The 23,397-nt window shown below is 34.9% G+C and overlaps 1 protein-coding gene and 1 pseudogene across 10 annotated transcripts in view; one reads left to right on the top strand and one right to left on the bottom strand.

Moving 5' to 3' along the window:
* SNTG1 (syntrophin gamma 1) overlaps nt 1-23,397 on the bottom strand; it is an 878,369-nt gene that overhangs the window by 20,096 nt on the left and 834,876 nt on the right. For all 10 annotated transcript variants that reach the window (XM_045398223.3, XM_065519199.2, XM_005563291.5 and 7 more), the window contains one exon: nt 22,582-22,692. In XM_045398223.3, coding sequence (XP_045254158.2) covers nt 22,582-22,692 — 111 coding nt within the window. The remainder of the gene's footprint in view (nt 1-22,581; nt 22,693-23,397) is intronic.
* Nucleotides 12,135-12,450, top strand: LOC123575191 (cytochrome c-like; annotated as a pseudogene).

Raw genomic sequence — 23,397 nt, 5'->3', positions numbered from 1 at the left:
TTATTATCTAAAAATTATTTTCTGTAGTGTATATTTACTAGCGGCAAATGTTCTTCTTTTTTTTTTATATGTAATAATGATTTAATTCTCCTCCATTTTGGAAGGTGAGTTTCGCTGAATAAGAACCTCTTAAATGACACCCTTTTTGTTTCAGCACTTAAATGTGTTATTCTATTACCTTCTAACTTTCACAGTTTACTATAAAAATGAGCTCTTATTCTTATTAATGATTATTTGCATGTTGTGAGTCATTTTTCTTTTGCTGTTTTCAAGATTCTTTGGCCTTTTGCTGGTCAACCATGATAATTGTACGTCTTTGTTTTTATTCTACATGGAATTCATTGAGCTCTTCAAATATGTATAGTAATATTAAATTTGAGAAATTTTCAGCTGTTATTTCTTAAAATATTGTTTCTATCCCTGTCTCTCCTTGTTTTCTTGGTATTCCCTTTACATATATGACAGTATAACTTACGTGGCCATAGAGACTTCTGAGACTCTGCTATTTTTCTTCATTTATGTTTTTGTTATTCCTTAGACTGGATAATCTCAGTTGCCCTATTGACATTGAGATATAGTGAACTCTTAATACTCTCTTAATCTTTCTTCATAAACTCAAATATTTTGTTCAGTTCATCTAAGAATTTTTAAAATTTCAGTAACTGTACTTTTCAACTGAAGAATTTTATTTGATTCTTTTCATTACTTCTATCTTTCCTAACATTTTCTATTTGGTCAAACATTAATTCTTTGGGCATAGCTTTGTTTAGACCACTTAATATATTTGTAATTCGCAATTTAAATTATTTTACTAGTAAGTGCCCCAGATGGTTTTCCTCAGAGAAAGCTTCTATTGAGTCTATTTTCTTACAGAAAAGCCACAATTTTGAGAATTTTTTCAATGTCACATAATTTTTGTTTAAAACTGGTAATTCAAAGAATATTCTTGGAAATCAGATTCTCATTCTTCCCAAGAGTCTGATGCTGTTGCAGTTTGTTGTTGTTGTTTTCCTATCTGTTTCACTGATAGGAAACAGATTATTTTTGTCTATTTAGCTTCTTGGTCATCTATTGTTTTTTTTTTTTTTTTTTTTTTTTGAGACGGAGTCTCACGCTGTTGCCCAGGCTGGAGTGCAGTGGCGCGATCTCGGCTCACTGCAAGCTCCGCCTCCTGGGTTTACGCCATTCTCCTGCCTCAGCCTCCTGAGTAGCTAGGACTACAGGCGCCCGCCACCGCGCCCGGCTAATTTTTTGTATTTTTAGTAGAGACGGGGTTTCACTGTGGTCTCGATCTCCTGACCTTGTGATCCGCCCGCCTCGGCCTCCCAAAGTGCTGGGATTACAGGCTTGAGCCACCGCGCCCGGCCTTTCATCTATTGTTTTGATCAATATTTCTGTAAATTACTAGAAGCAAAGTCTTACAACTTTTCCATGGGGCTCTGTGTGTGTTTTGTGGCACTTCTTTAGTGCTCCGGCAATGTGCAACTCTTTCTAAGTCTTTACTTTCTTCTTGCACAGATTTTTAAGGTCAGCCAGAACGGAGAGTTTAGGGCATCTTTTCTCGTCTTGCGCACCCGGCACTTTCATGCGCTCTTCCAGGTTCTCAGGAATGTATTGGAGCTTCTAAAAGTCCCTCATTGGAATCTCATTCCTCAGATCTTAAGTTTTACACCAGCGTCTTTCTTGCCACAACCGGTATTGCCAATTCAAGTAGGTGTAATCTTAAACAACTACTGTTGATTGTTAAATACTGAGGTTAGTAATCTTTCCAATGAGAAAGGTCTGAGTAAGGTCAAGTAATGACAAGGTCTGTGTCTTAGTCTGTTTGTGTTGCTATAACAGAATATCTGAGGCTGGGTAACTTAGAGAAAAAAAGAGATTTATTTGGCTCATTACTCTGGTGACTGAAAAGTCCAAGATGGGAAAGCTGCATCTGATGAAGGTTTCAGGCTGTTTCACCTCATGTCAGCAAGTGAAAGTGGAGTGGGCATGTGCAAAGAGATCGCATGTTGAGAAAGGAAGCAAGACAGAGAAACTAAGGAAGCCAGACTGTTTTTAACAACCCACTCCAGTGGGAAATAAGGCATTTCCACAAGAGTAAGATCTCACCCACCTTTGCAGCAGGGAATTAATTTATTTATGGAGGAATCTACCCCCACCACCTGAACAGTTCCCTCTAGGCCCCACATTCCAACACTGCCATATTGGGGATCAAATTTTGACATGAGTTTAAGAGGAACAAACCATATTCAAAGTGAAGCATTTCACCTCTGCCCCCATAAAACTCATGTTCTTCTTACAATGCTAAATACAATCATTCCCTCCAAATAGTTCCAAAAGTCTTAACTTTTCCAACATCAGCTTGAAAGCCCAAAGTTCAAATTCTCCTCTGAGATTCAGGGCAAGTTCCTTGTAGTTATGAACTGTGAAATCAAGAGCAAGACATTTATTTCCAAGATAAAATGGTATAACAGATATTTAGTCGATATTCCTATTCTAAAAGAGAAAACTAGACAAAAAGAAATAAATGACAGGCCCTATATTAAGTCCGAAACACAGCAGGGCAGACAGTAAATCTTAAGGCTCCAGGATAATTTTCTTTGACTCCATATCTCACACCCTGTGTACATGGGTGTGAAGGGTGTGTGCTAAGGTCTCGGGCAGTTCAACTCCCATGGTTTTGTTGAGTGTCGCACATGTGTCTGCCCTCATAGATTGAAGTCTGGTGCCTGTAGTTTTCCTCAGTGGGCATTACGCGGTGTTGGTGGCTCTATAATTCTGAGGTCTTGATGGTGACCCCAGTAGCTCCCCTAGGCTTTGTGCTGGTGAGGACTTGGTAGAGCTCTAACTCTACATTTCCACTCAGCATTGCCCTATGGGAGGTTCTCTGTGGTGGCTCTATCCTGTGACTAGTCTCTGCCTGGGCCTGCAGTTTTTTCTATACACCCTTTGAAATCTCAATCAATAAAGCCTTGTTTCCATAGCTCTCACATTCTGCAGTCCTGTAAAATCAACACCATGTGGATGCCAATGTTTACCGTTTGTGCCTTTCAAAGTAGAGTCCTGAGCCTTACTTGGGGCCACTTGAGCCATGGCTGCTCTTGATGTGGAGAGCAGCATCCTGAGGCAGCACAGGACTTCAGCAGCCTAGGTCTGTCCCCAAAACCCATTCTGTCCTCCTAGGCCTCTCAACCTGTGATGAAACTGGCCTCAAAGGTATTTGAAATGCCTTTAGGGATTTTCTCCATTATTTTTATTATTAGCACTGGGTTTCCTTTCAGCTATGCTAATCTCTTTAGCAACTACTCACTGGACCCAACGCTCAGCACCCTTTCCAAACATGCCTTTTCTTTTTATATAACCAGTCTGCAATTTTTTTAAATCCTTACAGTCTGCTTTCCTCTTAACGATAAATTGCACATTTAGGTCATGTCTTTGCTCTTAAATCTTACTTCACGCATTTAAATGCAACCATGCAGTTGCCTGAATGCTTTACTACCTGAAGTTTTCTTCTGACAAACATTAGTCACTCTTAAGTTTGACCTTCCACAAAATACTAGGGAATCGACATAATGCAGTCAGGTTCTTTGCAAGAGTGTAATAGGCATATCTTCTACTGTTTATATTTCTAATGGCATTTTGGTTCTGACCACATAATGAATCTCTAAGAAGTTCCAAACTTTCCCTCATCTTTTTGTCTTCTTCTGAGTCCTCACCAGAATCACCCTAAGGATCTCATTCACAGCAATACAGGCTTTTTCTAGTCTCCTCCAAATTTTTCCAGACACCAACCATTACCCAATTCCAGTGCCACTTCCACATTTTCAGTTATCTGTAGAGCAACACCCTACTCTGCATGCCAATTTTCTTAGTCCATTTGTGTTGCTATAACAGCATACTTGAGACTGGATAATTTATCTTTAAAAAAAGCAGTTTATTTGTCTCTGATTATGGTGGCTGGAAAATTCAAGGTGGGTTAGCCACATCTGGTGACCACTTCAGGTTGCTTAACCTCATGGTAGAAAGTGGAAGTGAAGTGGGACTATGCAAAGAGACCACATTGTAGAGAGGAAGTAAGAGAGAGAAAATTGTGAAGCCAGACTTGTTTTAACAACCAGTTCTCATGGGAATTAATCCATTTCCCTCTAGAATGAGAATCCACCCATTCTCACAAGAAGGCATTATTTACCACCATGACTCAGACACTTCCCAGTAGGCCCCACCTCCCCACACTGTCACATTGAGAATCAAATTTCAACATCAGTTTCAGAGGGGACAAGCCATATTAAAACCATAGCAGCCTGCAAATTGATTTCTCTAGGGAGCTTCCAGATAGGTCACATGATTATGATTTTCTTGGGATTGTGCTTTTTTAGAATCTGCAAGCCCAGTCCATATCCTTCAGTGGGTTCTGAGGTACTGGGTCTTATAGCTAGCTACCATGTTTTCTAGGATGCATATTTTCAAGGTCACAGTGGTTGTCTGGACAGGGTAGTAGGAAGCTCTCCATTCTTACCAAAACTTGAAGTTTGTCTTGTTTTTAAAAAATACTGTATGGTTACTCCAAACATTTATTTCACAATTCTGAATAACATTGATTCTGATAATTATGAATATTTTCTCATTGCCTTTCCAGAAGAGTGGAATTTCAGACGTCCTTAGTGTGCCATTCTGAAAATCCAGGCCACATTCACTTTTGATTTCTAAAATGCCTAAGGCACAGTAATTTGCAAAATGTTTATGGTCTGTAAGTATCAATTAATTTGCATTCCAGCGTTTATAGGCATATATCAGAATGCAACCTATTGTTTTGATCCTTTACTCTCTTCCTCTACTTTGTGGGTTTCCAAGGACTATAACCTGTACTCTTTGTGATTTGGGTTATTGGTTTATTATGTATCTCAATCTCCTGATCCCCATTACTGAGTTTGGCAAATAAAAATAGAAACTTATTACATTGCCTATCTCTGCTAAACTGCTTGCTTCAAAATCTTTTACGTTCTTTTAGGATCTTCATGTAATAGAACAATGTTTAATAAAATTTGGTTTATTTCTTTCAAATTAATGTAAATAAAATAAGATATTTGTATGTCTTATATCATGTTTACATGGATCTTCTCGTATTAAATTATTTGGTGAATATAAATATGTCAGCCAATATCTTGATACCTGTGTCCGTAAATGTTAAGGTGGCATGACAACTGCAGTTAAGAAACTTACTTGGGGCATGGAGAGACCTAAATTTATACAGTTAGTCTTACTTCATTGTGCAAATAATTATAAATAGACACATGTATAGCTTCAGGATAATTCTGTTTTTCCGGTTGAAATGCAATTTATTATTTCTAACCTTAAATGCTTTCATGATGATGGTGTTTTTTGCTACAATTACTTATGAGAACATAATACAGTACTTGGTTACTACACTCTGTGTTTTGTTACTTTACCTCCTGGGAAATTGCTTCCAGAAGGTCTTCAACTTTAAAATTCTGATTTTCAAAATGTTCTTAAATAGGTCACTTAACTAAAAATTTATGTACAATTCTTCTCTTCGTAAATGATTACTTTTGACAAAAAGGAAAAAACAAAATGTTGCATACCATAGGCATGTTCCCTTTGACAGCTACTACTTTGGAGGCAGTTAATAGATTTGTTTCATCTATAAGATGTTAATGTAAATTTTACAGTCTACCACGAGAGACAAAATGTAGTAGAGATTTCTCTACAAATGGGTAGAGAAATTCACTATTATGATGGAGAGTAGGAGATTTGAAAAATATATGCAAGGAGAAAAAATATATCTATGAAAAATAAAAATAATTCAGAATCCTCAGTGATTCCCAGGAGTTTAAAATCTCTTCTAAGGGAGAGAGAGACACTATCTTGCCCAGATATCTTCTTTACCACACATTCCTGTTCTCAATTCAATCATTAGTTTGAAATAAAATTTCACATAAAATAAGCTATTATGGAAATAATACATAAACACACACCTGCACAAATGTGAGTTCAGTTTTTGCCCTAACTTATTTCTATCTACTTCAGCCTATTTTACAGCATGAAGCACTCCAAACACAAATTTTTGCAAGACCTGTGCTATGAAGCAGATGCTCTACCTCAACCTCGTTTGTCTTCTCTGTAGTCTAAACAGCCAGTGCCTTGTACAGCTGGAAATGAGAGGAAAAGGGATCTTGGAATTTTAGAAAACCTTTGGTTTCAGATACCAGAGGGAGTCAGAGATTGTGGAAAGCCAGACAGACTGAAAGCTGATCCTTTATTTACAAGACAGAAAGAGAGCCTTGATCCCAAATACCTCCCCAGTCTTGTGAATATTAACAGACCTTACTTATAAGACTCAAGTGCCAAACAGGGATTCATTTAGATTACCGGCCTTCCTCTTCTGAAATGCAAAGAACAACACATCATGAATTCTTCAGTCAGGAGCTTTGAAAAACTGAGCATCCAAAGTGTTCCATTAATCGTGTTATGTATTCAGTCCTTACGTTCAAATAAGAAACTTTTTTTTCCCCTCTAGAGTAACCCTTTAAGGTAGGGGCTTTAATGCACAATTTACAATGAGAAAATGAAGATTTATAGAGACTAGCCAGAAAGTAGTATTAATGGGAGTCAATCCTCAATTTCTGACTTGAATTTCACTAATACTTAATATATTTGAAAATTTCTCTTATGATGTTGTAGTACCTGAGATGGTGGTAACTTGGGGCAAGGAGATGTTTGGGGAAAAAAAGACTCAGAAGATCAACTCTATTTAAAAATCTTCCCAAGTTCTGCACTGTTCCATTAAATAGAGAAGCAAATTTCTTTTCCCTTCTCTTATGTACTGTACAAAATGCACTACCATGACTTTCAGATCTCAAACTCAGTACCTTAGATGAATATGCTGTGTACACTAGTTTAGGAAATATTTTAACATTATTTCCATAAGGGGAATTATCATGAAATTCAATGAATAAAGCTACATTAATGCATGTAGAACACAGCAGGTTTTGAAATCAGGGGATTATCTCACCACGTTAAGTCCAATTATAATTGAAGAAAAAATGCATATATATGAACATATAATATTAGAGGTAGTAAATAAAAATATTTTGACTCAGAATATTTAGTTATAAACAACTGTGAGAATATATCAGTAATCCTAGATGTATTAGTGTCTATATGAATATCATATATAGAAACAACTTTTAAGTTTTCAGTAGCAATAAAATAAGCTTTTGTAACTTGTCAAAAAAAAAAAAAAAACCTATATTACTGCTCAAGGCTTCAGTTGAGAACCACTCCCCTGTTCCACTAGGGAAGCTCTGAGAAATTTAATGAGGCTTTGGAAAACAGATGGGAAATTTATTAAGCTTTTTGAGTAATGAAGTAAGAATTTATGAATTTTTGCTAAAAGAGGAAGAAAGTATAAAAGGCTTTTTTATTAAGACATTAGTCTTATATATATCAATAACAACAACAGTAAAAAGATAAAGCAAAGTTCTCTCAATTCCTATGTAAACCCACACGACTTTCTTCAGTATTTCCGATGCTTTCTCACAAACAAGGAATTAAGCACTATTTAGAATGTTTAATGTTATAATACATATGGCGGCTCAAGCAATAATGTTCCCCAAAGAAACCATTTTTTTCTTGTTAAATAAGCCCTGGTTAGTATGTATTTGCCTGGGTATTTGTACATGAATTGTTAAATTAATGCATGTTTTATTGAAAATATTTCCCTATTATCACATATGGTAAGTTCTAAGTCCATTCTGAACCATTTTCACCACTGCTTAGATAATTTTCAAAAGGAAGGAAACATTGTAACAGCCTCCACATTTAACCACATTTTCAGACCCATATTTCACACCTTGGCTCACCTTTTCTTTTTAACTTTGATGAAACAGAATCTCTTCACTTATTAATAATTTATTTCTTTTGGGTTATGGTCTTTTATTGACATTAATAACTTCAAAAATATATCATATCCAGATGGTGGTTTTAAAATGCAGCACTTTATTAAATATGTTATATCCTATAATTTTTCAAAGATTTGCAAATTACTTGTCATACTGTTGGAATTCTTGGATTCATGGGAGGACATGTGGGCAGCAGATAAGTAAAATCTCCCAATAAGCTTCTGTAAACAACTTCAACCAGTTTTGGCATTATTAATAAATAGGTATATTCTCTTGCCATCAATATATTTGAGATGGGGACACATGAAGACAAAGTAGTAAATACTATTTGTTTCTACTCCGAAATAAAGTTTTGTTTTCTGTAGAAATACGTGTAAAGTATAATCTTAAATCCCTCTAAAACAAGTCTGGTCTCATAATGAAGTCTTAAATACTCAAACATTCCATTTATAATATGTTCTGATGAAAGTTTTACATGCAAATAGCTATTAAGCTATATAAAATTAAGTGAAAATGATAGCCTTCAATTATTATTCCCAAATCAGCAGTAAGCAAAGCAAAAAAGAATTTCCATCATAAGTCACATAAAATTTTGAAATACTCTAAGAAACCATCTTAGTAACAGTACTTTTAGACATCACTCACAGTTACTTATTTGCTTACCTATCTAAATTCTGATAAAGAGCAAGAAATAGAAAATTTGACTTTGATTAATGAATGTTGTTTAATATTTTCAGGATGAAAAATGTTCTATTGGACGGTATCTAATGGGGTAAGGGTGGTGGAGACAACCAACTTCTTGTTATGCAGACAGTGGCCTCCACTGGAACAAACTGTCCTGGGTTTCCAATCTCTCTTTCAATAGAATCTACTGCAACTCATAATCTAGTAGCAATTTACAGGTATTTTCTATTTAACATTTGAGGTTTGAAATAACAGTTTAAAAATTAAATTGGGTTAAATTATCTTAAGCCATGTAAATTCCTCAGTATTGTTTACTCATATAAAATCGACTCTTATTTAAGTCATATTTGTGTAAAAATAAGGTGAAATCTAGGCGTTGCATTGTAGAAAACATTATTTTACAAAATAAGCCTACATAACAATGTCTCTACATGTTAAGAATTCTCCCTCCAGACTACTCAGCAGTTACACCAAGAGCCACATCATAATTATACTTCCATTGTCAACTTTTAAAATATTTTTTGTCACTATTCATTTGGGTTATGAAGATTGAGAAATTAACAATCAGAGTAATACAAGTAAGTCAAATATTTTTTCTTTTAAAAAATGGCATTAACAGTTTAAAAATAAACATAGTACTATGTTGGAGATAGAATAGACGTACTTTTCCCTATTCCTCTTCCTAAGTATCATCACAAACCTTGGACAACATAAATAAAATAAATGTAAGGACACCCTGAAAGAGAGAGGAGAGGCAGGCAGACGGAGAACCTAGAGACCCCGGGACCCTCACAACACATAATGATGAGTTCTCTGGGTTTGCCTCTTTGTGTCATATCCCCCAAATAAGACAGTGGAGAGGCTGGATACCCAGAAATACCAGTGGATGCAGACCAATAAACCCAAGAGATGCCTATTCCTTCTAGCCACATGACCTGAGAGGAGTAATCTATCAAGACAGAAACTGTTACACAATAATTGATATTCTTTAGCCAAATACTACAGAAAAGCAGTGGCCCTATACCCACTCATGTCTGCAAAGGCCTAGCAATAAGCTTGGGCATTTTTTCCCCTCAAATACTGATCATTTCTTACTCTAGTCTAACAAAACATTGTACCTTTTGACCAAAATCTCTCCATTCCCCCTATTCTCCAGTCTTTGTAAATACTACTACTATTCTGAGAGTTCCATGGTTTAGATTCTACATATAAGTGGGAACATGCAGTATTTGTCTTTCTGGGTCTGACTGACTTTATTTAGCATAATGACCCCCAGATTCTTCTATGACATAATGTCCTTCTTTTTTAAGGTTGAATATTATTCTGTTATGTACAAATATACCATATTTTCTTTATCCATTTATCAGTTGATGTGCTGACTATTGTGAGTGTAGCAGCAATTAACATGGAATTGCAGATATCTCTTCAATATACTTATTTCAAATCATTTGCATATATACTCAGAAATGGAATTGCTGGCCCTACACAGAGTGGTGGCTCTATTTTCAGTTTTTAGAGAAAGCTCTTCACAGTTTTCAACACGGCTTGTATAAATTTACATTGCCACCAACAGTATACAGGGGCTCCCTTTTCTCTACACTTTTGCCAACACTTATCTTTCACCATTTTAATAATAGCCATTTGATAGATATGAGGTGATATCTCATTGAGTTTCTAATTTTCCTAAGGATTATTGATGTTAAGCATTGCTTCATAGATTCACATGTATATAAATGTTGGCCATTATTATGTCTTCTTTTGAGAAATGTCTCAAAATGAGTCCTTTGCCCATTTTTAATGGGTTGTTTGTTTTGTACTTTGAAGTTGTTTTAGTTCCTTATATATTTTGATTACTAACCCCTTATCACATGTACAGCTTACAAATATTTCTCCCATGGTATAAGTCGCCTCGTCACTCTGTTCATTTCCTTTGCTATGCGGAAGTTTTAGAGTTTGATATAATCCTGTTTGCTTATTTTTTATTGTTGTTGCTGTTGTTGCCTGAGCTTGTGGAGGCAAATCTAAAAAATCATTGCCCAGATCAAAGTCATATAATCTGTTCTGAGTTGTTTTTATATATGGTGTTAGATAAGAACACAATTTCATTTTCCTCAACATGAAAATTCCATTTTCTTGTCACCCTGTTATTGGAGATTGTTCTTTTCCCATTTTGTATTCCTGGGGCCATTGTAAAAATCAATTGATCATAATCACACAGGTTCTTTTCTGGCCTCTGTTTTGTTTCATTGGTCAGTGTCTCTATTTTTTATCAGTATTCTGCTGTTTTAATTCCCATACCTATGTAATACAGTTTGAAGTCAGGTTATGTGGTATCTCCAGCTTTATTCTTTTGGCTCAAGATTGCCCTGGTTATTTCTCTCTCTCTCTCTCTCTCTCTCTCTCTCTCTCTCTCTCTGTGTGTGTGTGTGTGTGTGTGTGTGTGTGTGTGTGTGTGTGTGTGTGTGTTTCTGTATTAATTTTAGAGCTTATCTCTAAAAAAGTAAAATTGAAATTTTGGTAAAAAATTTAATGACTCTATTAATCTTTTGGGGGTAATACAGACATTTTAACAACATTAATTTTTCCAATCCCCGAACACAGAATTATCTTTCACAGTTTTCTCTTAAAAGCACATGCATGTGCACACACACACACACACTCACACACACAATAAAGGCAATCTTGAGCCAAAAGAGTGAAGCTGGAGACACCACACTACCTGACTTCAAACTGTATTTCAAAGCTAGGAATTAAAATAATATAATACTAATAAAAATAGACACATCAACCAATAAAACAATAGAGATGCCAGAAGAGAATCTATGCAATTCTGGGTTCTTTCCATATATTTGTGTCTTCCTCAATTTCCTTACCAAAATTATGTAGTATATGATACAGAGTATGAAAAAAATGAAATCATATAGAGTATGTTCTCTGGAATCAGACTAAAAATCAACTCCAGAAAGATAAATCCCTGAATACTTAGAAACTAAACACTCCCTTTCTAAAACTCCAAGTATCAGGAGCTTCAGGTTTCCAGTTCAATGTGTAAGAACCTAGAAGTTGCTACCCCATCCTAGCAAAAAGTAAAAAGCCAAAGGAACTGAAAAATCAAGAACTCTCCTCATCTCTACGGGGGAAAACCACTGTCATCCAAATTGGAAGGACAGACAGTCATATTACAAGAATCACGGATTGTTGGAACAGAAATCACTGAGTAAAAACCTCTGCAGAAACCGGTGCTGAAGTGGAGAAACCTGAATTATTATTGATGACTTGCTGGAGGCTCAGTATGGACAAGGCTGAGACATAAGAACTCTAGGGGAACACAGTCATCAGTGTCTCCACACTTTTGTAATTTTTACCTCTAGAACCTTGACCAGATTCTCATATTGGATTTTGGAGAAAAGTCCCATATGCTGCTGGTAGGGGGAAGGGAAAACATTTAAAAATAGCTAAGGCAATAGAGTGTGATGTCTGGCTTCAGAAAGGAAACCTTCATTATGCCAGAGACTAAAAAGAGAATTAAATATGGGTGATGTTGAGGAAAGCAAGATTTTTGTTCAGAAGTGTGTCCCGTGCCGCACCATGGAAAAAGGAGGCAAGCACAAGACTGGGCCTAATTCCCATGGTATCTTTGGGCAGAAGATGGGTCAGGCTGTTGGATTCTCTTACACAAATGCCAATAAGAACAAAGGCATCACTTGGGGAGAGGACACACTAATGAAGTATTTGGAGAAATTCCAAGAAGTACATCCCTGGAACAAAAGTGATCTTTGCCGGCATTAAGAAGAAGGTAGAAAGGGCAGACTTGATAGCTTATCTCAAAAATGTTACTAATGAGTAATAGTTGGCCACTGCCCCATTAATTCAAAACAGAAATTTCCCATGAGTTTTTTATGTCTACCGTACTTTAAGAGATCTCATACACCAGAATTCAGATCATGAATGACCAACAGAATATTTTGTTGGGCAGTCCTGATTTAAAACTAAGACTGGCTTGTGGTTAAATGAATATGTTCAGTTTTTGAATTTTAGTAGTTATTCCAATTCAGTAAATTCTATTGCTGTTCACTCCTTCTAAATATATGTTAGACTTCATTAGTAATGTTCAACTTTTCACAAAGACTGTGAGTGCCATCTTAAAACTTACTGGAGATTGGTTTTATATTTAGATTTATATAACTGGTTATGTGAATATATTTAAATATGGGGGAAATTCCTTCACTGTCTCTGAACCAAGCAAGATTCACTTGTGTTTTGTATCCATTTGCCTCTTAAAGGCAAGGATTAAAGATAAATAAGGTAGCAATGTCTACTTCATATTTTTGGCCTTAAGTATGCCCATCTAATTAGAATTCTTTGTATTTAAAATGGTTCCTTTTACTTATTTAAAAGCATTTTAGTGTGGATTATGTGTAATATCAAAGATTATTTAACACTCCTCACATTTCATTGATCTGTAAAGTCACATGCTTTAAAAATAGTAGCAAGTTAAACTTCACTCTTGAATTCTTTACAATCTAAGTCAATCTAAGTTGTAATTTAGGATTGTCTTTAAACAGCATTCAGGAACATAAAACTGTAGAACTGCTGTGTATTTGTGATTCGAATGGTGCTTAAAGTAGAGGAGATACACACAAATTTTAAAACTATGTGTGATAATAAGACAAGATAATTAAAAAAGAAAACCATAGATCATGAAATAAACAAAAGCTAAGGCACTCTGTTCTTCTTAGCAAGGTCTGCCCTCAGGAGAAACCAGCCTAACCTGCTGGTATTTTGTGAGAGGCTAACTCACCTTGGAGAAGGGAAATACCCCACCTCAACCTCCTCCAACCATCCTGTCTCACCTAAGTGAAGGTGGCTGAGCAGCACATCTGAAGCCACAGTTCAGAGGCACAGGCCAGCTACAAGACTGAGACCTACTCACAAGCTGTAGAACATGCCCTTTCCCATCTTAACACAACATTACTGAAGGTATGTTTGTAACAGTACCTTTTACTCAGTACACTATGCCTGACTATTAAGAAAACATTGCATTGGTTCTGTTTATGTGATGGATTACATTTATTGATTTGCATATGTTGAACCAGTCTTGCATCCCAGGGATGAAACCATCTTGATCATGGCAGATAAGTTTTTGAATGTGCTGCTGATTCAGTTTGCCAGTATTTTATTGAGGATTTTCCCATCAATGTTCATCAGGGATATTGGCCTGAAATTTTCTTTTTTGTTGTGTCTCTGCCAGGTTTTCATATCATGATGATGCTTGACTCATAAAATGAGTTAGGGAGGATTCCCTCTTTTTCTATTGTTTGGAATAGTTTCAGAGGGAATGGTACTAGCTCCCCTTTGTACCTCTGGTAGAATTCGGCTGTGAATCCATCTGATCTTGTACATTTTTTGGTTGGTAGGCTATTAATAGCTGCCTCAATTTCAGAACTTGTTACTGATCTATTCGGGATTCGACTTCTTCCTGGTTTAGACTTGGGAGGGTGTATGTGTCCAGGAATTTATCCATCTCTTCTAGATTCTCTATTTTATTTGTGCTGAGGTGTTTATAGTATTCTCTGATGGTAGTTTGTATTTCTGTGGGATCAGTGGTAATATCACCTTTATCATTTTTTATTGTGTCTATTTGATTCTTCTCTTTACTTCTTTATTAGTCTAGCTAGAGGTCTATCCATTTTGTTGATCATGATTATTGCAATAGATGCAGAAAAGGCCTTTGACAAAATTCAACACCCTTTCATGCTAAAAAACTCTCAATAAACTAGGTAGTGATGGAACATATCTCAAAATAATAAGCGCTATTTATGACAAGTCCACAACCAATATCATACTGAATGGGCAAAAAACAAAAAGCATTCCCTTTAAAACCCAGCACAAGACAAGGATGCCCTCTCTCACCACTCCTATTCAATATAGTATTGGAAGTTCTGACCAGGCAATCAGGCAAGAGAAAGAAATAAATGGTATTCAAATAGGAAGATAATAAGTCAAATTGTCTCTGTTTGCAGATGACATGATTGTATATTTAGAAAACCCCATTGTCTCAGCCCCAAATCTCCTTAAGCTGAGAAGCAATTCAGCAAAGTCTCAGGATAAAAATCAATGTACAAATATCACAAGGATTCTTATAAGAAATAATAGATAAACAGAGAGCCAAATCATGAGTGAACTCCCATTCACAATTGCTTCAAAGTGAATAAAATACCTAGGAATACAACTTACAAGGGATGTGAAGGACCGCTTCAAGGAGAACTACAAATCACTGCTCAAGGAAATCAGAGAGGACACAAACACATGGAAAAACATTCCATGCTAATGGATAGGAAAAATAAACATCATGAAAATGACCATAGTGCCCCAAGTAATTTATAGATTCAATGCTATCCCCGTCCAGCTACCATTGCCTTTCTTCACAGAATTGGAAAAAAAACAAAAAACAAAAAAAACAAAAAAAAACCTACTTTAAACTTCATATTGAACCAAAAAAATCCCCACATAGTGAGGACAATCCTAAGGAAAAAGAACAAAGCTGGAGGCATCATGCTACCTTACTTCAAACTATACTACAATGCTACAGTAACCAAACCAACATGGTACTAGTACCAAAACAGATATATAGACCAATGGAACAGAACAGAGGCCTCAGAAATAACAGCACACATCTACAATCATCTGATCTTTCACAAACCTGATAACAGTAAGCAATGGGGAAAGGATTCCCTATTTAATAAATAGTGTTGGCAAAACTGGCTAGCCATATGCAGAACACTGAAACTGGACCCCTTCTTTACACCTTATACAAAAAATAACTCAAGATGGGTTAAAGATTTAAATAAAGACCTAAAACTATAAAAACCCTAGAAGAAAACCTAGGAAATACCGTTCAGGACATAGGAATGAGCAAAGACTTCATTACCAAAATACAAAAAGCAATGACAACAAAAGCTAAAATTGACAAATGGGATCTTATTAAACTGAAGAGCTTCTGCACAGCAAAAAAGCCTATCATCAGAGTGAACAGGCCACCTACAGAATGGTAGAAAAATTTTGCAATCTATCCATCTGGCAAGGGACTAATATCCAGAATCTACAAAAAACTTAAACAAATTTACAATAAAAAAACAACTCCATCAAAAAGTTGGTGAAGTATATGAACAGACACTTCCCAAAAGAAGACATTTATGCAGCCAACAGACATATGAAAAAATGCTCATCATCACTGCTCATTAGAGAAATGCAAATCAAAACCACAATGAGATACCATCTCACGCTAGTTACAATGGCAATCACTAAAAAGTCAGGAAACAACACATCCTGGAGAGAATGTGGAGAACGCTTGTACACTGTTGGTGAGAGTGTAAATTAGTTCAACCATTGTGGAAGAGAGTGTGGTGATTCCTAAATGATCTAGAACCAGAAATACATTTCACCCAGCAATCCCATTACTGAGTATATACCCAAAGGGTTATAAATCATTCTACTATAAAGACACATGCACACGTATGTTTATTGTGGCATTGTTCACAATAGCAAAGACTTGGAACTAACCCAAATGTCTATCAATGATAGACAGGATAAAGAAAATGTGGCACATATACACCATGGAATACTATGCAGCCATAAAAAAGGATGAGTTCATGTCCTCATGTACATGGATGAAGCTGGAAACCATCATTCTCAGCAAAGTAACACAAGAACAGAAAATCAAACACCACATGTTCTCATTCATAAGTAGGAGCTGAACAATGAGAACGCATGGACACAGGGAGGGGGCATCACACACCAGGGCCTGTCAAGAGGTGGGGGGGCGGGGCAGGGGAGGGATAGTATTAGAAGGAATACCTAATTTAGATGACAAGTTGATGGATGCAGGAAACCACCATGGCACGTGTATACCTATGTAACAAACCTTCATGTTCTGCACATGTATCCCAGAACTTAAATTATAATAAAAACAATTTAAAAAAGAAAACATTGCAAACCACAATACAAGGAAAAAAGACATCACAGTTTACAGAGATAGGGCATGCATCACAACCAGGTGCAGATATGGCAGGAACATAGGATTTATTAGAACAGGCATTTGAAATAACTATGATTAATATGCCTCAAGCTTTAATAGATAAAATAGACCACATGCAAGAACAAATAAGTAATGTATGCAGAAAATGCAGATTCTAATAAAAAAGAAACGAATGAAATAGTATTTATCTAACACATAACAGTTTATTCAAAATAATAACAATGTATTAGATTCTATAGTATTATGTATAAGCAAAATGAGTAACAGCAATAATAGAAGGAAGGAGAGGCAGGAATTAGGAGGATTTTGTTATTATAAAATACACAACCTGTGAATCAGTGTAGTGTTATTTTGAAGGCAGACTTGGTTTAGTTGTAAACAGATTTTACAAGGTGTAGCGCTTCCACTAATAAAGTAAAAATATATATTACTGTTGTGCTAATAAGGAGAGAGAATGGAATTATGTTAAATGTTAAAACTACAAAATCTGTGAAACATGGAAGACTAAAATAAGAACAAAGAACAAGGGCAATAAATTCAGAAGGATAAGAAATATTGTAGATATTCATCCAACTGTATCAAAAACTATTTTTAACATCAGAGGTCTTAAATGTGCTTATTAAAAGCACATTATGGATGAAGAAATAAGACCAAATGATATGTTATCTGCAAGAAATCCTCTTTCAATGTTAAAGGCATACACGGATTAAAAGTGAATGAATGGAGAAAGATGTACCATACTAACACTAACCTAAAGAAAGCAGTAGTAGTTTTTATTGATTCCAGATGGAGCAGACTTCAATAAGGAAAGGTTTAGGGAAAAGGAGAGACATTAGACAATGGTAAATAAATTATCCAAAAAGACATAACGATCCTTAGCATGTTTACACCTCATGAAAGAACATATAAATATGTAAGGCAATACTGATAGAATTTCAAGGAGAAATGGAAGAATCCACTATTATAGTTTATTTGCAAGGCTTTCACAAAATTTGAAATTCAATTAATGTATTACATCAAAACAACAGGCTAAAGAAGAAAAATCACATGACATATCAATAGATCTAGAAAACTCATCTGACACTCATGCATGATAAAAACTCTCAGTGAACTAGGAATAGATGGGGAACATCCTCAACTTGATAACAATTACCTACTAAACCAAGAGCTGATATCATACTTAAGGGTGGGAAATCCAAAATTTTCTACTAATATTATAAAAAAAGGAAAGATATCCTCGATCACATGTCAGGTAAGTTAATATAAGACTAACTAAATAAACAAAAAATCTATAAGAGGAAAACTATCAGGCTCTGATAAATCAAAGAAGAGCTAAATAAATGGAATATACTTCATGTTCATGGACAGGAAGACTCAATATTGTCTGGATGTCAGTTATTCCAAACTGGAGCTATAGATTAAATAAAATTCCAATCAAAATTCCAGCAAGTAATTTTGGATACTGACAAATTGATTCTAAAACATATAGAGAGAGGCAAAAGACCCAGAATAGCAAACACAATATTGAAAAACAGGATGGAAGTTGAAGGATTAATACTATCAAACTTGAAGACATACTCTAAGCTACAGTCATAAAGACAGCGTGATTTTGGGAAAGAAACAGACATATAGATCAATGGAACAGAATAGAAAGCCTAGAAATAGACCCACATAAATATAGTCAACTAATTTTTGACTAAGGAGCAAAAAAATACAATGGAGAAAATATAGCCTTTTCAACAAATGATGCTGGAAAAATTGGACATCCACATGCAATGCAAAAAACAGAAAGAACTTAGACAGAAATCGTATACCCTTCACAAAAATTAATTCCAAATGGAACACAGCTCCAATTGTAAAACACAGTAATATAAAAACTTCCAGATGATAACACAGTACAAAGTCCAGATGACCTTCGCTTTGTCCATGACTTTTTAGATTCTATGCCAAAGGCATGATCCACAAAAGAAATGATTGATAAACTGGACCTTATTAAAATTAAAACTTTCTGCTCTATGAAAGACATTCTCAAGAGAGTGAAAAGACAAACTGCAGATTGGACAAAAATATTTGCAGACAACATATGAGGTAAAAGATGCTAATGAAAATATGCAAAGAACTGTTAAAACTCAATGATATCAAAACAAAAATTCCAATTAAAAATGGGCCAGAAACCTTAACAGACATCTTACCAAAAATATATATACAGATGAAAATAAGCATATGAAGATATGCCCCCCATTGTATATCATCAGGTAAATACAAATTAAAACAATAATAAGATACCACTACATGCGTATTAGAATGGTCCAAATCCAGAACATGGACAACAACAGATACTGGTGAGATTGTGGAGCAAAAGCAACTTTCATGCACAGGTGATGGAGATGGAAAGTTCTACAATTACTTTGGAAGACAGTTCGGCAGTTTTAAAAAAACTAAACACTCTTTTGCCGTATGATCTAGAAATAACACTCTATGATATTACCCAAAGAAGTTAAAAACTTATGTCCACTCAAAACCTGAATATGGATGTTTAGAACAGTTTTGTTTATAATTTATGAAACATGGAAGCAACAAAGACGTCTGTCTGCAAGTGAATGGATCAATGAACTGTTATACAGCCAGAAAATTGAATATTGTTCCGTATTAAAAAGAAATCAGTTATTAAGTCATGAAAAGACATGGAGGAAACTTAAAGTCATATCACTAAGTAAAATAAGTCAATGTGAAAAAGGTAACTATTGTATGATACAACTATATCACATTTTGAAAAAAGCAAAACTATGGAGACAAGTTTGTAAAATGAGTGGTTTCTTGGGGTTGGGGGAAGGTAGGAGTGAATAGGAAGAGCACTAAAGATGTTTAGGGTAGTGAAATGACTATGATACTATAATGGCAGATACCTGCCACTATACATATCAAAGCCCATAACATACGCAACACCAAGAGTGAACTCTAATGTAAACCATGGATTCTGGGTGATAATGATGTGTCACGGTAAATTTATCAGCTATAACTAATGTGCCACTCTAGGGGGGGGATGTTGACTACAGAGGGGGCTGTGCTTGTGTTGGGACAGGTGGTATACAGGAAATCTTTGTATCCTACATGCAACTTTGCTGTGAACTTAAAACTGCTCTGAAAACCTAAAGTCTATTTTAAAAAGGAAAGGAAAAAAATCCATTTGTCAAATCGAAAGACTTAAAGGAAATAAAAACATATTGAACTGATGAAAATAGAAACACAAGATGTCAGAATTTTGGGGATGCAGCAAATGCAGTGTTAACAAGGAAATTATAGAACTAAATCCTATATTAGAAAGGACATTTCAAATCAGAAATCTAAAATATTACCTCAAAAAATTTAAAAATAAGAGCAATATAAAAGTCAAAGCAACTAAAAAATAGGCAAATATTAAAAGAGCAGAATTCATTGAATGGATTACAGACCACAATATAAAAATCAGTAAAAATTACTGTGGTTCTTTGAAAAGCCTCTAGCAGAGTTAACAGGAAAATAGAGAGAAGGCACCAAAAAAATAATAATGTAACAATATTGTCAGAACATGGGCAAGAAACAGGAAGAGAAATCTCCTTAACAAAGAGGATATAACATATATAGCTAGCTAATAGGCATATAAAAAGTTGTTCATCACTATCAGACTTGAGGGAAATGTAAATGAAGACTATGATGAGCAGAACCAAAATTTTAAGTGAAAATACCCCAACCTAGCAGGGATGTAGAGAAACGGGATCTTTTATAATTATTGGTAGAATATGAAATGTTATCTATATTCTGTAGCCACTATAGAATATAATTTGGAATTTTATTTAAAACTAAACAAACATTTTCTATTCTATGGTGCAATTTGCACTTCTGGGCATTTATCCCAGAGAAATAAAAGCTTACGTCCACACAAGAACATCCACACTACAATTGCTTTGCTCCTGTGATGGTATGTTAGCTTACTGCTCACAAGTCGTGGTTATAGAGATTATACAATAGTTAGCAAAAGCCCTGCTTTCAGTTCTTACACAATTTTATGTCAGCAGAGGTAATGTTCAGGTGATATGGGCGAGGTCTGGCCAACATTCTGATTGGCTAGCATTATTTGTTGTTTAAATAGTCGTCATATTTTACTGGATATTTTCAGTATTACCCATGGAGATATTATTTTCTTTTATTTTATAAAGAGAGATGCTGACTTTAAAGAATTTCAACAACTCACCAAATGTCATAATCTCATTATTTTTAAGACTACTTTTTCTCTATTCTATAATTACTTCCTATCAATTTGAGAATTTCACTCAACCAAATATCTTTTCTTACACTACCTCTTAATGAATTACATATGAGAGAAAACTTTAAAACACAAAAATTACAAGAATGGATAATACTTATCAGCTGATAGGTAATTTCTAGTAAACTTGTCAGTATAATTAATTGCATGTATAATACATGCTACACTAAATTAACATCTAAACACCATAGTTAGTAGCCATTAAATTACATTTATCACTCTTGTTCCTTTGCAAAGGGTTTGTTGACTCATTAAAAAGTGTTGGGGTAAGTAACTGAATACTATGCTGCTGTCAGCAGCTGGTGGTTGAGGTTCCCCATCAGAATAAATGCCAGAATAATACAGAACTGACAATATTAACATCTTTCACCAGTATTAAAATTTGGCTGGGCTTTGAAAGATTAAGAAATATACAAAGAGCTAAAGGTAAAACATTTTTGACAAGAGTAATGCATTCTTTGATATTATCGGAATAAATGGTTGGCACAAAGTAAATGATTGATCAGTGGTAGCTGAGGTGGGAGAAGAGGAGTAGTAGCGAGAAGTGGAGAAAGGGCCGGTGCAGAGATCGGTCTATGTTCAGGGAAGAGGTTGTGTTAGAATTCTAAGTTAAAAATTTATGAGGCATGTAAAGTAAAGGGAGTGGAAGAAGTTATCAAAGCATTTGTCTAAACTGATGGGAGACAAAGTGAGGCCACCCCCTGGAAACATCAATGCATGCAGTGGCAAGGGAGCTCGCTGTAGAAACGATACAGTTCCCACATTACATAACCTGTGAGCTAGGAAGAGGCAGAAAAGACAAGTCCAAAGACAAGTAAGAGACAAGAATGGGACATCTCCAGAGATACTCAGACAAAAAGTTAAGGAAAACAGTTAAGAGAAAAGCAGAAGATACATAAGGCTACAATGAGTCACCTTGTTAAAAGAAGGAGAGCAGTGTTACAGGAGACTTTGCCTATAATATCATCAAGGGACATTCCTGGGAAGGTTCTGAATGTCAGGCTAAGGCTCCTTATCCCTGAATTTAATAAGTAAAGGGGTATAATAGAAACATGGTAATTTTAATTCATAGTTGAAAAATTATATTGAGCTTTCATGTTCATAGATATAATTTTTCATTTTGTATTTGTTATTTATCCTTTTCCCCATCTGAGATAATGCATTTATAATTCATTCTAATGCAAACATTGTTATTGTCAATTTTATATTAAGATAATAAAAAGGCAGATTTATGAATGTATAAAAATATATATATAAATAAAATGTAAATATATAAAATTATGTAAATATGAAGTCAGATTTTTACAAAGTATTTTTAATTATTATTTAGGATGAAACCACCAAAGGACTGCTTTAGTTCCCAGGATGTTGTTTTAGTTTGACACAAATGCAGTTCATAAGGAATTAAAACTAAGAAATGCAATTAGTTTTGTGTAATTTATTTTAAGTGCTGCCTTTAAGTGAAAATTTGCCAATAAAATCTTAAAGTAAGTTTATTCTTCTGGACATGAGGGATATTTCAAGATGAGCAGAGAATGTGTGTTTTTGCTCTTGTGATTCCCCAAAGGTTTCCCCTTTGTTCCTTAATGACATTAATGTGGTTTAGAGGGGTTATATGATGAATTTCTTGGGTTTACCTTTGCTTCAATCTGTTTAGTATCTGGATTCTGAAACAAAAATTTGATTTTGCTCTTGCCATCATCTGAAGAACCTTTAAGCTGAGAGAACTTATACCTCCAAAGGATAGCCTAAAGGGAAAAAAAGAAACAATGTAAGTCAATGGAATTAATATCTGCTTTCAAATCAAGAAACTGTTCTTTTTTAAATGATAAAAGTTAATCATACAAAGTTAGTACTATGTCCCAATATTTTAAAATGAAATTTAAAAATGTTAACATTTGTGATTCAATATTATCATTTAATTTTTAGAAATATTTTTTCCATGAAATAATTATTGCGAAAATACATAAAAATAAATTGCTTTTAGTATCCTGTCTTACGTGCATGGTCAATAAGAACTGTATGTTTCATGGAGTCCTTTTCAATAGAAGTGACAAGGTGATTTTGAATTGATCATTCTGGAGCTTTATCTTGAAGTTCAACTAATAACCTTATCTTTGTTAAGTTGACATATTAGCTTGAATAAACACTTGTGACAAAAGCTGACACGGTACTTTCATGAGATTCAGAATAAGCATTTTATAGAGCCATCCGCATCAGTCTATAGTATCTTGGAAAGTAGAGAGGCCTCTTTCAGAAACATATTCTACAAATGTAATTCCCTGAAGCAGAAAGTAACAGAAATCTGTTGCCTTTCCAAATAACAAAAAAGGATATATACAAGATTAAATTGGCAATAAGTGGGAATTGTCTATAACAATTTTTTGTCTATCCTATATCATAAATCATATTTCCTGGGAGTAGGTGCAGCACTTCGCTCTTTGGTATGTCCT

This window comes from Macaca fascicularis, chromosome 8 (genome assembly GCF_037993035.2).
Source record: "Macaca fascicularis isolate 582-1 chromosome 8, T2T-MFA8v1.1".
NCBI classification, from domain to species: domain Eukaryota; kingdom Metazoa; phylum Chordata; class Mammalia; order Primates; family Cercopithecidae; genus Macaca; species Macaca fascicularis.
The sequence above is the reverse complement of the archived record's forward strand: the minus strand, read 5'-3'. Positions and strand labels throughout refer to the sequence as shown.